At 47.6% G+C, this 15,240-nt stretch overlaps 1 protein-coding gene across 5 annotated transcripts in view; it reads right to left on the reverse strand.

The window, feature by feature from the left end:
- COL27A1 (collagen type XXVII alpha 1 chain) overlaps positions 1 to 15,240 on the reverse strand; it is a 195,601-nt gene that overhangs the window by 57,081 nt on the left and 123,280 nt on the right. For all 5 annotated transcript variants that reach the window (XM_065696066.1, XM_065696069.1, XM_065696070.1 and 2 more), the window contains 6 exons: positions 14,136 to 14,189; positions 13,787 to 13,840; positions 11,871 to 11,915; positions 11,283 to 11,336; positions 9,907 to 9,951; positions 2,495 to 2,548 (listed from right to left, as the gene is read on the reverse strand). In XM_065696066.1, the coding sequence (XP_065552138.1) occupies positions 2,495 to 2,548; positions 9,907 to 9,951; positions 11,283 to 11,336; positions 11,871 to 11,915; positions 13,787 to 13,840; positions 14,136 to 14,189 (306 nt within the window). The remainder of the gene's footprint in view (positions 1 to 2,494; positions 2,549 to 9,906; positions 9,952 to 11,282; positions 11,337 to 11,870; positions 11,916 to 13,786; positions 13,841 to 14,135; positions 14,190 to 15,240) is intronic.

Below are 15,240 nucleotides of genomic sequence, written 5' to 3' on the forward strand. Positions count from 1 at the left end.
TTATTGCCATCAAACCATTGAGGGACAAGAAACAAGCAACGCACACAAGACCACTTTCTACTCAGGGTAGTGCTAGGATTAGACCCCAGGAGACCTCCATCTCTTCCCATCTAAGGCGTGACTTCCCTCTCTGTTCTGCAGTATCATAACCCCTGCATGTCCTGGCATGTTTAGAGGCATGGATTTGAAAGCTGTGGTTACGAAGCCCAGCTGAGAGCAGGGAATCAAGTTGGGAAACACCGGAGATGCTGCCTGGAACAGACGCATCAGAAGGTGATTCCAGAAGGGGACTGTAGGTGTTGTGGGGGGACTCCCCATCCTGTGGCTCATCCTGGGGCCACAGTGCAAACAACAACAATCTGGAGGCCTGCATTTACGTTCAGAGCTCCACAGCCCACCCTGGCAACACCAACCCTTTTAAAACAAGCCGCTGTTTGCCATTAAAAAACATCATTCCGAAAGCCTTCCTTACCCTCACATCTCACTTCCCATGAGTACACCCCTGGTCCTACAGCTCAGCCAAGAGATGAAAACCTCAGTGAGCACCTCTGTGCCCCATTGACGCACGGGCAAGTTGCAGGGTCTAGTGATGGGACACTGACTACTCCTTTGAGACAGGGGCAATTACCACCACGACTGCCTCTGCTATGCCTCTCAGCCCCAGTAATGCACTGGGAATTAGGTGTGTTATGTTTGTGTGCTTGGGGGGATGAGGAAGGAGAGGTTAGCAAACGCTGCCAAGTAGTTTACGCCCAGAATCTGACCTACCTTCCAACAGCTAAAGGGTAAGGGGGAATATTTCCTGGCCTCTAAGCAGCTTATTAAAAACAAACCCCAGAGTCTGTGTTGTCACCAGTTGGCCCTTGTAAACCAATGTAAGGATTTCCTCCCGCTGAATGCATGGATTTTATTAAGTAAGTATTAACTGTATTGTTCTCTTTGATAATCTTTGGATTCTACTGGCTTCAGGCTGAAGTTTTGCAGCTCTCGGGACAGAGATTGCTGACTCAGCTATGTCTAATGAAAGCATATTTCCCACTTCATTTAGCTCACAACAGCATAGTAAGCCGGAGGATGCTATGCCAACTGGAGGCCTGGTTGAGGTTTTGGTGATAGTTATTTCTGTCATCTTTAAGCTTGTCCTGGTAGAGAAGTCTGATTGAAATCACAGCCGTGCTGAGGATTTCCTAGGGCAGATTCCAAAAGGACAGCCTGGGTTTGCCTTGATGCTAATGTAACATCACCATGTCATCAATCTGCAAGATGAGGATTGCTCATGTGGTCAAGGCATTGGCATAGAAGTCATAGGGCCAGTTGTGAATTTACTGGAGTGGGGAAAAACGTCTTCCCACGTCTCCTGCATTGTAAATCCCTTATTCCTCGTTCAATTCAGGGCTGCACTTGTCACTGAGACAACTCACTCAGGCTCTGATTTAATGTGCAACCACCTTGGACACATCACAGCCTCCTTATTCTTCTTTTTCCCTTCTGTAAAACGCAGCTCACATCATGCCATTCCTTTTAGTTCTTGTGTGCCTTGGACCGAGCCTGCTTCTCTGCCCCACCAGAGAGCATCTCGTGTAACGGGCTTTCCAAAGGCTGCTGCAGACGGGTAATAAAACGCAGCACAACTGTCACAGAGCCTTTACATCATTACCCAGAGGACAGGGCTTGAAGTAATAGAAGTGAGAGAGAGGGAATGGATGTGTGGGATGCATCGCTTTATGCTCTTTGCTATCTTTACGGCTGGACTGTGAATAATTAAACCACCAACGAAACCCAGCAGTCGGCAACTGAGATACAAGCAATGACAAAGATGATTTGTCTTTGGAAGCTACCCCTGAATAGGATTTTACACTCTAGTAGAAAACAAATTAATGCCCTATTTACATTTTTATGGGAAGTAAAGCCGTTTTTCTTCCTGAAAGCAACATGCATCTGTGCTGCACACAAGAGGGCACCAGCCCTCAGGACCGTGACCAATACAAGGGGCAGCCGGACAGGATGGTTCTCATCAAAGAAAAAGGGAAGGATTTGGACCGGCCTTTGCTCAAATGGGCGGCTGCACTCTGGTACCTGAGGAATTGCTGAGACCTCAATGCAGGCTCGGCCCTGGTCCTGTGTGCCCCCTTTGGCAACTCAGCATGGGCTCGTGAGCACAAACCGCATAGCATAACCCCCTTGGATTCCTCCCTTGACCAGGAGCACAGGGCTGGTGTGTCCCTCATTCCCAGCAAAGCCAGAACTGTTAAACACAAGCTTTGTGGCAGGTTATGAATCAATAAAACTTAACTTTTCAAAGAACATCTGACAGCATCTCCTTGGAGGAGATGCAAAGTGGATGCTTTTTGCCTGGCCCTAGACTGGCTCAGCCACCCTGGATGTGCTGCCCTCCCAGCTGGGTGTTGCACTGACACTTATATCTCCACAATACTCTTCCCACCCCGGTCTCCATCAAAAGCTACAACCACCAATTCATTGCAAGCAGCCTTACCTTTTCTCCCACTATTCCAGGCTCCCCTACGGGACCAATGAACCCCATTAGACCCTGAGGAAAGAGAAAAGCACAATTAAACTTTCAGCTTTATTTGCTGAGAAAGTAAACAGTTCCTTTGGTTCCACCTTTGCTGGTTGAAATAGCACAGCATCCCTCATATAATGCTCAGTAATTCCTACTGGCTACCAGAGCGGACAGAGTTGCTCCCGGCCATGGGAACGTCTAACTCCACAGCTGGTTCTGCTTTAGGCGCCAGCTGGAACGGCAGCACTTGGATCTGCAGGAACCACAACACACAGGATAGGGGATGAGTTGAGCACGTTTCATAGAAAGGCTGAGTCCATCGTGTGGCTTTGTTTTCCAAGCATTCCCCAAAGCGTCAGTGCGACTTCTCCGAGAGCATCCATAGCGGAGCTTTCGGGTTGCACAGTATGAGAGCTGCTGTCCTTTTAACTGTACTGGGAAAGGCTTCCTCTGGGTTAATCTGAGCTGCCTCCAGCCCTTGTTCACACTGGTTTTGCCCTGGATAGTGTCGTGCCGTTGGGGTATCAGTAGGGAATCAAGGTGTGAGGATACCAGCTGAGCAGCACATCCATCACACTGCTCAAACTACCTTGGGAAAAGAGCGCAACAGTCTAAGCTCAGGATTTGTCAGGGTTTAACAGTGTTTGGGATAACGAAGAAACAAACACAACTGCTTTGAATTAGGAAGATGGAAACAGACACAATCTCAAGCTAAGATTCCTGAGAATTAAAACGCAGCAGCTCCCCCATTGGCTTCAGCAGGTTTCCGGCTCTAGAGCTGTAAGAGACCACCTCTCTGACTTGGTATATGTTTTCTTTGCATGACTCCCAAGGTCTCATCCCTAGTCCTAGCAAGGGTCATTGGGAGATAGATATTTAGCTCCTCCGATGAGTTTCTAACTAACAGGATTCATCTCCTACTGAAACACTCCATAACCTGCCCATTTTTGGCATAGGTGGTATCGAATAAAACTATGATCCAGCTTGTTTGATTTTAGGCAACAGCGTGGCTGGTACTGGGAGGTGGATGCTGAGCGAGTGAGAGGCAGGAGATGGATTCGTCCTACTCTTATTCCCCTTTAGAATAACTCGAAATCTTCCTAATAAGTTGTCAAGTTCCTCTATGCAAATGCACCTCAGCTTTTCACTTCACCATCAAGGAGGTTTTCAAGTGACACACTCAAGACAACATTCACCATGAACCAATGCAATTGGGGAATAAGCTACATGGGCAAGGCAACTTCTGGGGTCAGAAAAAGGGGTGCTTTTCACCCTGCTATCTCCTTTCTTGGGTAACAGCAAGAAAAGAAGCAAACCGTTTCTTGTCTGTATTCCTGGCTCATTTCTTATCCATTCCCAGCTGGGCTGATGTGTGTGAAGCTTGCAGGAGCTCTCTGCAGCCTGTGCATCGCTGTGGTTGTGTTGCCATCTGTGCACTGACAGGGTGAAGTGATGCCATCCAGCTACAGAGGAGCATCCAGCACCAAGAGAGCAGCCTACTCACAGGCTGTGCATCTCCTCCTGCCACCAAAAGCTCTCTCTGTCCATGAAGTTACACTCACAACATAAAGCTGCAGCACAAAATAACCAGCCTCGTTGCTGTTCCCCTATGAGTGAAGCTCATCAGACCCGTTCAGAGACATAAAGCACGACGTGGGTCACTCTCCAATGGCTTTTAGAGGGAATGGCTTCTGATGGTGACTCCAGACACTCAGAGACTTCATGCATGAACATTCCTCACATGGTGCAATTAAACATTATCCTTTGATCGTCACTGGAGACAGGAGCTCCTCAGTGAGGCACGCTGATGGGCTCAACAAAAGCATCTCTCACTCAGATGCTCAGCGGGCTTCGCCTCTTGTAGGAGCAGCCACACTCTGTGATCAGCACAGCCCGTGTCACACTCTGTATGGGAGCACCATCCAGATGGAAAGTGCTTGGAAAAGCTCATGAGAGAAGGCAGAGAGCTCAGCGGGAACGTCAGAGCCTGCAGTCAGCTGCTTGAGTTACAAATTCATCCAGAGACGATGCCCTAGGAAACCAGCGTGTCACTGTGCCGTGATGGAAATGATTAACACGGGGAGACAGCTGCCACCAGGAAATCTCTGCTATCCCATCAGGGCTTGATGTCACCAGCCCTTCTGACATCAGCACTGGAATGGTCTCTGCTGTGTGTGAAGCTGAAGCAGCCCCAGTGCACAGCGTGCCATTGCAGCCAGACTGCACGGACAAGATGCTGGTGGGAGCATGGTGGCCTGGGCTCAGCAGCAGGTTGCCCAATGCAGGATCCGAAGGGAGAACTGGCAAACTCAGTGTCTGCATATGCAAGGTTGCCACTGGGTGGCATTGCTGAAGGCTGCTGCGTCAATCATCCTTTCAATTAGACACAAGGTACATAATTATCCAGTTATTGACGTTTTCCACAAAGAAGGCAAATGTTAAAGCGGAGGAGAGAATGGCAAAGCAATGAGGTGAAACAAGGAAACACATTGCTAGGTAAAAATCAGACATTAAAGAATAAATCTATTCCTTCGTTTCCAGCTTATCAGAAAACCTGCACTACTCTTCCCTTGGGAAGATGCTCTCTAAGGTATTTCAGGGTTACTTGGGTCAGGCCCTGGAGAAGAAAGCAGATCCCTGCTCTTGCAGCAAATATCACCATTCCGAACAAGACTGTTTCAAACACACATTGCATGTCCAGGCTCAGGCTTGACAAGTAATCTGTTCACAGCAGCATCAGCTCTGACCCTAAAACGTCCCTAAGGAATCTAAGATGTCCTGGTTGTGCTTTGCAGACAACTCAGTGAGGTTTGCAGATGGTTTGCAGAGCACTGGTTGCAGCACGCCAAGCAGCCCACAAACCCAACACCCTCCTGAGACCCCTCTCACTGTCATACAAGTGCCATTCACAATCGCAGCTTGTGCAGAAACCCATCAGCGCCAGCACAAGCAAGCATGCACCTGAGACATGGATAAGCGTCAGGATGGAAGGGGAGCACAGCTGCATTCCTGGCTTGGTTTTCACTCTAAAACTGGGAAAAATGCTGTCTGCACTGGCACATCATGATTCTGCTCAAGGGAAGGTGTCATTGATGTACCCAGCAAGGAAGCATCCATGACAGAGTAGGGACCAAAGTGATGCAGCAGAGCCGAGACCCTGTGACGTGGCCAGGCATCCAGCACAGTAGCTCTGTAGTGTTTGTAGCCAATACTGTCTGCCCTGGGCTAAATGAACCAACATTGCTGTGTCTGCAAGCAGACACAAATTGAGATAGATATGTCCAGGCAAAATAAATCTCAGTAAATTACTTGGAGTATATGAAACAACTGGAGGAGATTGGGTAATGATATTCTTCACTGGCCAGAATGGGACAGGCACTAAAGGGAGTACAAGCAGCAAAGGATTTAGGTTTTAAGAACCAGAAAAGCCACTGGTGGCAAATATTACATGGAAACAGACATGAATTGTGGCCATTACACTAAAATGGCTGCGGCGTAACATATCTGTCCCAGGTTCCCAGGGTAGAAAAGAAGCGCTGCATCGAACACGACTCCAGGCAGCGTGCGTAATGATGCACGTGAAGTCCCAGCAGCGGTGCCTGCCCTGCTAAAGGCCCACAGTGTACAGGAAAGAATGTAAAACATTTATATTAGACAAGGAGTTCAGCATGTCGCTCGTGATTCAGTCTGCTCTATTCCCCAGCCAAGGGCATGGTGGAAAAGGGATGGAGATTGTTAAACAGTTGCTGGGGGCTTGGAGGGAAGGAAAAGGGGGGGACTGGTGGGTTGTAATTCCGATCTCCTGTCTGGCTTTCCCCATTTATTGTCCAGCCTGTCATAATTAAGCCCCCCCCCCCCCATCTTGGCTGCATCAACAGAGAGCAAGTCAGCGATGAAGCCTTGCATAAATCATAGCCCATTTGAGAGCAGCAACCGAAAGGCGAGCCCAGCGTGAGCAGGGTCTCCCAGGGACGGGACCGCCAGTCGCTCCCAGCAGGAACTGATCATGGCCCTTTCTGTGTTACTGGTTCGCTAGAACTCAAAACAAAACAAACCGGGGACAAAGGCCGGGAGGGAGTAAATGTACAATCCTCCCATTCAGATGAAAGAAAGGGAAAGTAAAACAGTAAATATCACGGTTTAAGGGAGGATGCTCTGACCCGCAAAGAAAAGCCATGAGGTTTAACCCACTCTGTGCCGGGCTCAGCCCTAATGTGGGGCCATATTGGGTTCCCACTGCCCTCTTGGAGTGAGACACGCTGACAAAACACCCTGTCACAGCAAAGAGGCTGCATTCACTACGGTGCCCGTGAGTCGCTGAATGAGAGGCTGGCATCAGGAAGTTGCTCTGGAGGAGAGGGTAAATGCATTGGGGTAGGTGCAGCTCTAAGACGTGGGAAACGGTGGTGCAATTCCTCGTTTGGTTCTTGGTGATTCATTTGAACTCGGTCAAGTCAATCTGTATCTCCACATGTCAGACCCCAACTGTAAAACTGACATTGCTTCCTCTGCAACAGCAGTGCAAGGAAAACACATTAAGGAGATAAATGATGGTGCTGGCTTCCTTCAACATATTGCTTTAGGCTAATATTTGATATTGGGACAATGAGCTTTCCCTTCAAAGGAAGAGATACCCATGGAGTGAGTGCCTTTCCCAGCACGGAGTGATGGGTGCATGGCTGACCCTAACATTGCCATGCAGGGCTGTCACTTCTTGTATCGGAGGAGGGATTGAAAAAGCTGTTCCTGGTATTTATTCCTGGTATATATTTTACATATATATATATATAAAAGGTATATATTCCCTTTATATTATAAATATATATATTCATATATATATAAAAGGTATATATAATAAGGTATATAAGGTATATATAAGGTATATAAGGTATATATAAGGTATATAATATGTATATTCCTATATATATAATATATATATTCCTATATATTTTATATATATATTCCTTTATATTATATATATATATATAGGTATATATTCCCTTCCCCATTAAGGACGTAGGTCAACTGTAGCCTCAGTCGCAACTCTTCATTGGTATTTTCATCTCTAGAGCAGAGCAGGGGGGTCCGTGGGCTTATGGCCTCTTCCCAGTTTGCTGTCCTGTCTGCCGCAGGGTGCTGCTTCTCCCACAGAGCTCTCTGACCATCAACATGGACATCCTGGTGCCATCCTCCTGCATTCCCAGCTCTGGAACAGATGCTCTGTATTCTTCTTCTGCCTCCATCTACTGGCAAGGAAGGGTTAAATCACGCATTTCCAGGGTACAGGGGTGCTCAGCAGCTGGAGTCCTTCCAGCATATGGAGACAACAAGCATCTTATGAATGAACTTCCCGAGTCAGTGTCCTTGCAATGGAAAAGAAACACATCAGGGAGTGCCTTAATGTGGCTTAAACCCTCATTTTTCCAATGAGAGCTCAAGTGTCACCGGAAACCTTTCAGAAACTCGCATGTTTGCCTAAATAGATGTCTCTAAGAAAGGGAAGAGAGCTCCAATGAGATGGATGCTGACTGTTTATCGTGTTGTTAATGCTGAAGGTTTCAGCTCAGATGGAACCCATACGAAGGACAGCACATCTGGAGCTTGACCACTTCTATTGTGCCCATGGAATAGGGAACATCAAGACCTCCACAAGGGAAAACAGGGATGAAGTGAAAGTGCCTTTCAGTGCCAAGTGACCTGGGTAGCCCAACCTCTCAGAGCCCTGCAGAAAACCAACCCAGCCCCAACACCAAACACTGAGGCTTAGGGTGGAGGGAGGACTGAAACCCCAACACTCCAGCCCTGTTCAGCGAAGGTGTGATGGGGAAGGAGGTTATTTCTCACTAATGTGGTGTGACATTTTTGTTCTAATGACTTGACTGGTGCGGAAATGGAAACTCTTTCTGTGTGATATTTCGAGACAGAGACTAATTGAGTAAGAATAATACAGGCAGCTTTCATACCCCTGTGCTGGTCTCAGTGCTGGCGGAGGCCAGCTGTGTTTTCCTTTGGGTGAACCGTGCCTACAGTTTTCATCCAAGGTCAGTCCTGCGGGACGTTAAAGACTAATGCTGCTAATGATGCTTTGTCCTTGGAGCACAACCTCTGATTCAGGCTCTCCAAACACTTCTGAATGTTTGCTTTGCACTGTAATACAGCAGCATCCACCTGAAAACAGGAGGTGTCGTGCAAAGCACTGCTCAGAGCTGTACCATGCCTTCCACAGACGGGGAAACAGAGGCACAGAGCGCTGGTAGGTGTTGCCTGAGGTTCTACAGACTCTGATGGAGCTGCAGATAAATCTGAGCTGATAAATCTGATAGATGTGTGGAACAACTTTGCTTCTTCAGTTGTTCATGGAGTAAATGATCAACCATAACATAGGAACAGCTCTAATTTTTAAATATCAATAACTATCCTAGATATAGACTGAAACTCATCAGATTGATGGTGTTTGAAAAGGATCCACTTTGGGGTTTGGGCTTGCTTGCTCAGAAACCCATTGGTGAAGCAACCCCCAGCTGTTGCATAGAGGGAAAAGAAGAGCCAGAAAGGCTGGGGAAAGCTAAACCAACCCAACCCAACCCAACCCAAACCTGTTGACCATCCACAGAGAAAGCGTTGGGAGCACAGCTGTGCTGGGAAGCAAAACCCTCTTTGTCTGCTGCAGCCAGCTTAGTATGGCCATGTAGGAGCACAGAGAACATGTTGGAGGCTCTGTGGATGTAATTTCAGGGTTGGTGGTGGACAAGTTGGTTGGTTTCAATCACATGGGAACAGTTGCTTCTTTTTCCTTGATGCCTGTGGTTCACCCAAAGCCTACAGGGATGATGCATGTCCCCTGCTACCCCAGCAGGATGCTCTCTCTTCCATACAATGAAACACTGCTCAATGCCTCTCTTCCCCAGGGTCTGGTTTCTTCAGCTGCTATCTCTTTTGCTCCGGAAGCAATGTCAAAGCACTGGAGCACTCAAAGCAGAGGATCCTGTCTTTAAAACCTCCATAGGCAAAGCCTGGAAATTGCCATTTTAGGCATAAGGGGAATACACAGAAATCCACAGTCTCTTTCCTGGCCATTTCTTTGCCTCCTGGAGAAGCACAACTGCTTATATGGGCTGTAGTGCTGCCAGTACTGACAGCACATCCACCTGAGCTGTGGCTTTATCACTCTGCAATGGGAAACCCTCCAGGTTAAAGCAGACGCGATGGTCACTGTCAATGCTGCTTACCAAGAGCTTCACACAGACTAAGAACACCCCACTGGAGCACCAGGACTATAGACAGGTTGAGGTAGCAAGAAACCCCTGCCTACTGTCCCCTCTGGTCATCTGGGAGACGTTGTACATTGGAGACTGGCAAACAGACAAGGAACACAAGGAGTTTACCTGCTCACCAACCTTCCCTGGCCGGCCCCGGTTTCCTGGCTCACCCTGCAGGACAAGGAGAGACAAGGCACACGGGTTACTTGGTGCAGACCCTCAGCAGCACAATGTGGTTCTTGGTGCACCTTTAGTTTTGCTGCTGCGTGTGAATCGTGGGACATCTGCAGGAAGCAGCGCCTTACAAATCCAGCTGTGAGCCAAAGGTAACCCAGAGCAAGAAGCATTTACTGCTCTGGAGTGAAATACCCTAAAAGCAGCAGGTCCTGCTGTGGCACAACAGCCTGCACTCAAAACGCAAGCTCAGACATTGAGACATAAGCTGTCTCTTTCCCTGTGGCACAGCCTGGTGGCTTTATCCCCATGTTTAATAAGGCATGTTCACATCAGAGGCGCTCCCGAAGTTGAGGTGTTTCTGAGCCATTACCTTTCAATCTGAAAGCCAATGAAGACAGAAACACATCAGCAGGAGGAGAGAATGGGAAAAGACCAAAGGATTTGAGGAGCATTTTGGGAAAGCAGGAGTAGAGACACCATGGGGTCCTGAATGACAGAGGAGAAAGGGTCTGACAAGGTTCATCTGCTAATGGAAGTGCCACAGGAATAAAAGACAACCCAAGTATTCCCAAGCAATTCTGCTCTTGATAAATCTCAACCACAGGCACATTACATGGAGCATCCACATGAAAACCACAGGAAGAACCTACACAAGATAAATCACAGTGCAGGATGGGAGAAATGCAGGGAATGAGAAAAATGAGGCTGAAGAGAAAACCAGGAAGAGAGGGAGGAGAATTCCAAACCCACCAGGGACAAGGGCACTTGAAGACGGTTGGAGTGCCCCTGGACAGGCCATCCAGAGGCCAGGCTCAGCACTGAGCAGCATTGTCTCTGGGTGATGGCAGCTGTATTTTCTCAGTAGGCAGGTACTCCACATGCGCTGCCAGACCACATCTGTGCTATTTAGTGTTTGGTGAGGTTGTTTTCCTTGGGTTTTCCCTTTCCTTTTGAGTGTGGGGTTGTGGAGTGATTGCCCTGGGATGGCTCCAGGCAGCAACGATAGGAATGGTGTGTACTGAGAACAAAAACGTGGAGCAGCAATGGAAAATAAGATGAGATGATGGAGTTGGTTAATATCAAAGGAGGAACACACTTGTTTATAATAAAGCACATGGCTTAAAATGCACCATCATTCCTTTTGCTGAAGAAACCAAGCAGAAACCGAGACCCCAAAATCTGAGGGAAATCCTCAGTTCCTCTTGTCCTTTCTGGAATGAATACCCTAAGCTTGGAGCATGGCAAAGGTGAGAAAAGGCATTTCCCTTTTCCTTTCTTCCCTTCCACCTGCTGCTTCCCCGATCATGAGCAAACTCTTTCCTCACCTTTGGACCATCAGGACCAGGTCTCCCTGGGAATCCCTTCCGGCCTGATCGACCCTGAAATACATGGAAAAACAATGAACATCAAAGGCTTGCTGCTGCCCTGGGTCGCAGCAGTGTGCCTGTGTATGTATATGGTGCAGCTCACAAGCACCCTGTGAATCCAAGGTGCTGGAGATGGAGCAGCCCAAGGCAACACAGGAGGAAAACACTTTCTCTCACTGGTCTTTTTAGTTGCTTTCCCTCCACTTGTTGAAAACCATTGTAAATCAAGGAAGAAACATCAGGACTGGTTACAGAGATGGTTTCCAGTCAGCCTGCTTGATTTTGAGGATGAACTGTTTAGATATTAGAGGGATTTTCACAGTCTGAGACTTTAAGCAAGTTATAAAGTCCCATTCAACACCCTGTGTGCAAGGCACTTCCTTGGCTTGAACCATCCTGCATCAAGCAGTCGAGCTAAGCTCTAGACAAGACAGTATTTCTTAAGGGCAAATCACTCCCCAAACCAAGAGATTTGAAGCTTTGTGTTAATTTAACTACAATTGCATCACTTAGTTGATAGTAACTGAATAAACCACTGAAACCTACCTCTGGACCAGGTACTCCCGGTGGTCCTAAGGGTCCTTCATCTCCCTGAGGTGACAAGAGAGGACAATCAAAGGCAAAGAAGTGACAAAATCTGCACTCACCATGCAGCAAGAATGAAAGGTCTGCAGCACGAGCAGCAGATAAACACAGGCTGTGTGCTCAGCTGCCACCCTTAACAACTGAGTCCTTCTGAATCTCAGAGCAGGCAGCTCAGCATCTCTGAGGCTTCTCATCTCCCTTCCCCATCTCATGGAAAACAATAATATATTGGTTTATAATATTATTTTCTAAAATAATATATATATTTTATACATATATATATATATAAAATATTATTTCCAAAATTTGACCAACATCAACACCAGCTGATTTGGCCTATCAAGGGCTGGCTATGGCCCATGTGGTACCCCGGACATGCTTGCATCACTGTTTCATTTGATTTGGCAGGGATACGAATGCTGTAGACCTGTCTAGTTTTCTTTCTTCCCTTTTCTTTTTCCCCCCACAAAAAGGGTGCTACAAAACCTCCCACAGATCCACTTGGCAGCCATGGGAAGCTTTCCCTTTTGCTTCCAAATGGGACTACACATGCCGCAGGATGGAGCTATCTCAAGATCTCACGCAGCAATTGGACCCAGTCCTTTCCCTTGGCTCTGCACCAGTTTCTAATGTGATTGGATCAGATTTACAGTTTCTAGGAGACCTTCAATTAAGCTTCACAAAAGTCATCTCAAGTGTCTAAAACCAACTGCCAAGAGAGGAATTAAAAGCGCCCTTGGCAGCTCTGGCTGCTCTCATTTAAGTGGTCAGCCCTGGTGGCACGAGCTGGCAGGATGAAGATAGGACTGGAAATCAGGCACCCAGCTCAATGGGCTCAGACAAGCCACCCACAATGCACCCCATTTCTAAAGGCGTTGTAACATGCAACCTTGACCTTGGGTAGCCGCAGTGGTAAAGGCACAGGCATACAAACTCCATGTCCATGTCTTCAGTTTTACACTCACTAACTGGAGTAAATTGAAGGCAGCTTGGTCATGCCTGCCTGAACCTGGAATGCAGGGCTTTGATTCCCTTTGTAAATTGCCTGGAATATTTTTTTCCCCCTTATTTCAGTGCAAATAAATGAGCTAATTTGCATTAATCCCATTTAGGGACCAAGCAAAAGAGTTCCCAGAAAAAGTTAAGAGTTATTAGTGCTGTTAAAATGAGCTGCTGCCCATGTGTGCACTCTGTGTTATTTGCACAGTCTCTTAGGACTGGACAAACAGCTTACACACGCCTGAAGGAGAAGAAACTACACTGGGGTTACAACAGGACAAATAGAAGGGTCTCAGGCCTTAAAGTATGTATAAAGCATTTGCAGCTCCATTAAATCAATGACATTTGCTCCTTAGTGACCACAACAGGAATGAAGCTTCAAGTTTTCATATGAAGCTATAAAAGAAAGCAGCAAGCTCTGAGATGCTGGGGCACATGAACCTTTGCAGAAGGGCGATTCTAATCTATGTACTCCCTTTACAAAAGGAGATTGCATGGAGTCCGCAGGTCTCAGTTGGAATAAAGCACACTTAAAAGGAGCAGAAAGCAAGAGCCAGGTCAGGGCATGGGTGCGCCAGTGGATGTGCAGGGAAAAAGGCATTAACACCCATTCTGGGTGGGTATGGGGGAAACAGACATTAAATGAAAAGCCAATGTAGAGTTTAGGGTCAGCAGATGCCAGTGATTGGAAGCAAAGCTCACAGCTTAGGGGATGCTCTTCTTCCACAAGTCCCTGATTGCTGAATACAAGCATCTGCTTCCAGATTCAGAGGCACCGAAGGATTTCAAATTGCAGGCACCATTTCAGCGCTCATTAATCTTCAAAACTCAACATTATTCCTTAAATCCAACCTGCTTTTTGGTCCGAGGACACTCACCTCTTGTCCAGGCAGCCCTCTCTGCCCAGGTAAACCTCGTGCTCCTGGCTTTCCCTGAGAAAAAGCCGAAGGAAAAGATACTCAGAAGATAGAAACACAAGCTCAGAAGGGCAATTAAAACGAGAAAGTCTCTTTCACAGCCACGGGACATCATCCAATGTCAATGCTGCTACAGAAAAAGAAAACCCTGCACTTGGAGGGGCCTCAAGCCAAACAGACCAAGCTGAAACGCTGGCTGGGACAATCTTAGGAACCTCCAGGGCTTTCTCTCTTGCCCCCCTTTCCCACTACTTTGTTTTCCCTGGCTGCTTCCCACCCCACACATTGCTCCAATCTCTGCTCCACTCACCTTCAGGCCTTCAGGACCGTTTTCTCCTGGTGGGCCAATATCACCTGGGAAGCCCTGAAGAAAAGGAGATACAATCAGGGTGCACGGATGGACTTTTGCAGCCAGCTTCAAGCGAGAGTTTTAACTCAAAGCTAAGGGCTGAGACATTCATTACATGCAGTGTCTGCGTGTGGGCCACAGCACCGCTTCCAAAGGGAATGGAACAAGATGACGGGAGCAGCGCTATCGGTTTGATTCAAGAGCAGCCTTTTCCCAGCAGCTCCCTTTAGGTCCATCTTCTTGGCAGGTTTATGGCTGCGAGGGCCTCGCTGTCATCACGCAGCTCGAACTGGCAGTTTGGGGTTTAATTAATCTTTACGAGTCAGCGCATAATCTCCGTGCTCCGAGGAGCCCGACTGCACGCCTCGGCGACAAAGGGAAGCAGGCGAGGGATTAGGAAAGGTGCTGACATGCTCATTAGCTGCTGCCTTCAGCCAGGCAGCGGCTCCTTCCCACCCACCAGCCCTTCGCTAAGGAAACAAAGGAATCTGTGGTTATTTCCAATAGCAACAGAGAGGAACGATTGCTTAAGTGGCAGCACTCAGCCGAGAGCCCTTTCAGACCCAGCAACATGCCAGAGCACTGATGATGGGAAAACAGACCATCGGTTGTGCTGGAAAGGGCTCTTGAGCATTGTAAAGATGTTGTCTGGTTGCTTATGAAGCTGGGGGAAGCTGATCCTGCATTTAAGGTGTCACCGTGATGTGTTTCCTGTAAGGGCAGGAAGAGCCTTTTTCTACCGGAATTGGTATTTTGTGGGGGAAAAACTTAAAAATCCCTCCATAATATCAATGAAAAAATGTGGAAGGAAAAAACCAGGAAAACATGAGATGTAGAATGGGTCTTGAACCCATCTGGATGGAACCTGCTACCTCATCGCCACTCATGAACCATCGTACGCTAGAAGAGAAGTGAAGCCCTAGGCTGAAAAGAGGAGGATGGGTGGAAAGTGAGATGCAAGATCCAATAAATGATTGCTCTGCCCTGCAAAAAGAGTTGAAGACCAAAAAGGGCCAGAAAGCAGGGCCACGGACACACCAGTCTGGGGTTGGTAAATGTCAGAGCT

The sequence above is a fragment of the Lathamus discolor genome, chromosome 15 (genome assembly GCF_037157495.1).
Source record: "Lathamus discolor isolate bLatDis1 chromosome 15, bLatDis1.hap1, whole genome shotgun sequence".
Classification (NCBI taxonomy): Eukaryota; Metazoa; Chordata; class Aves; order Psittaciformes; family Psittacidae; genus Lathamus; species Lathamus discolor.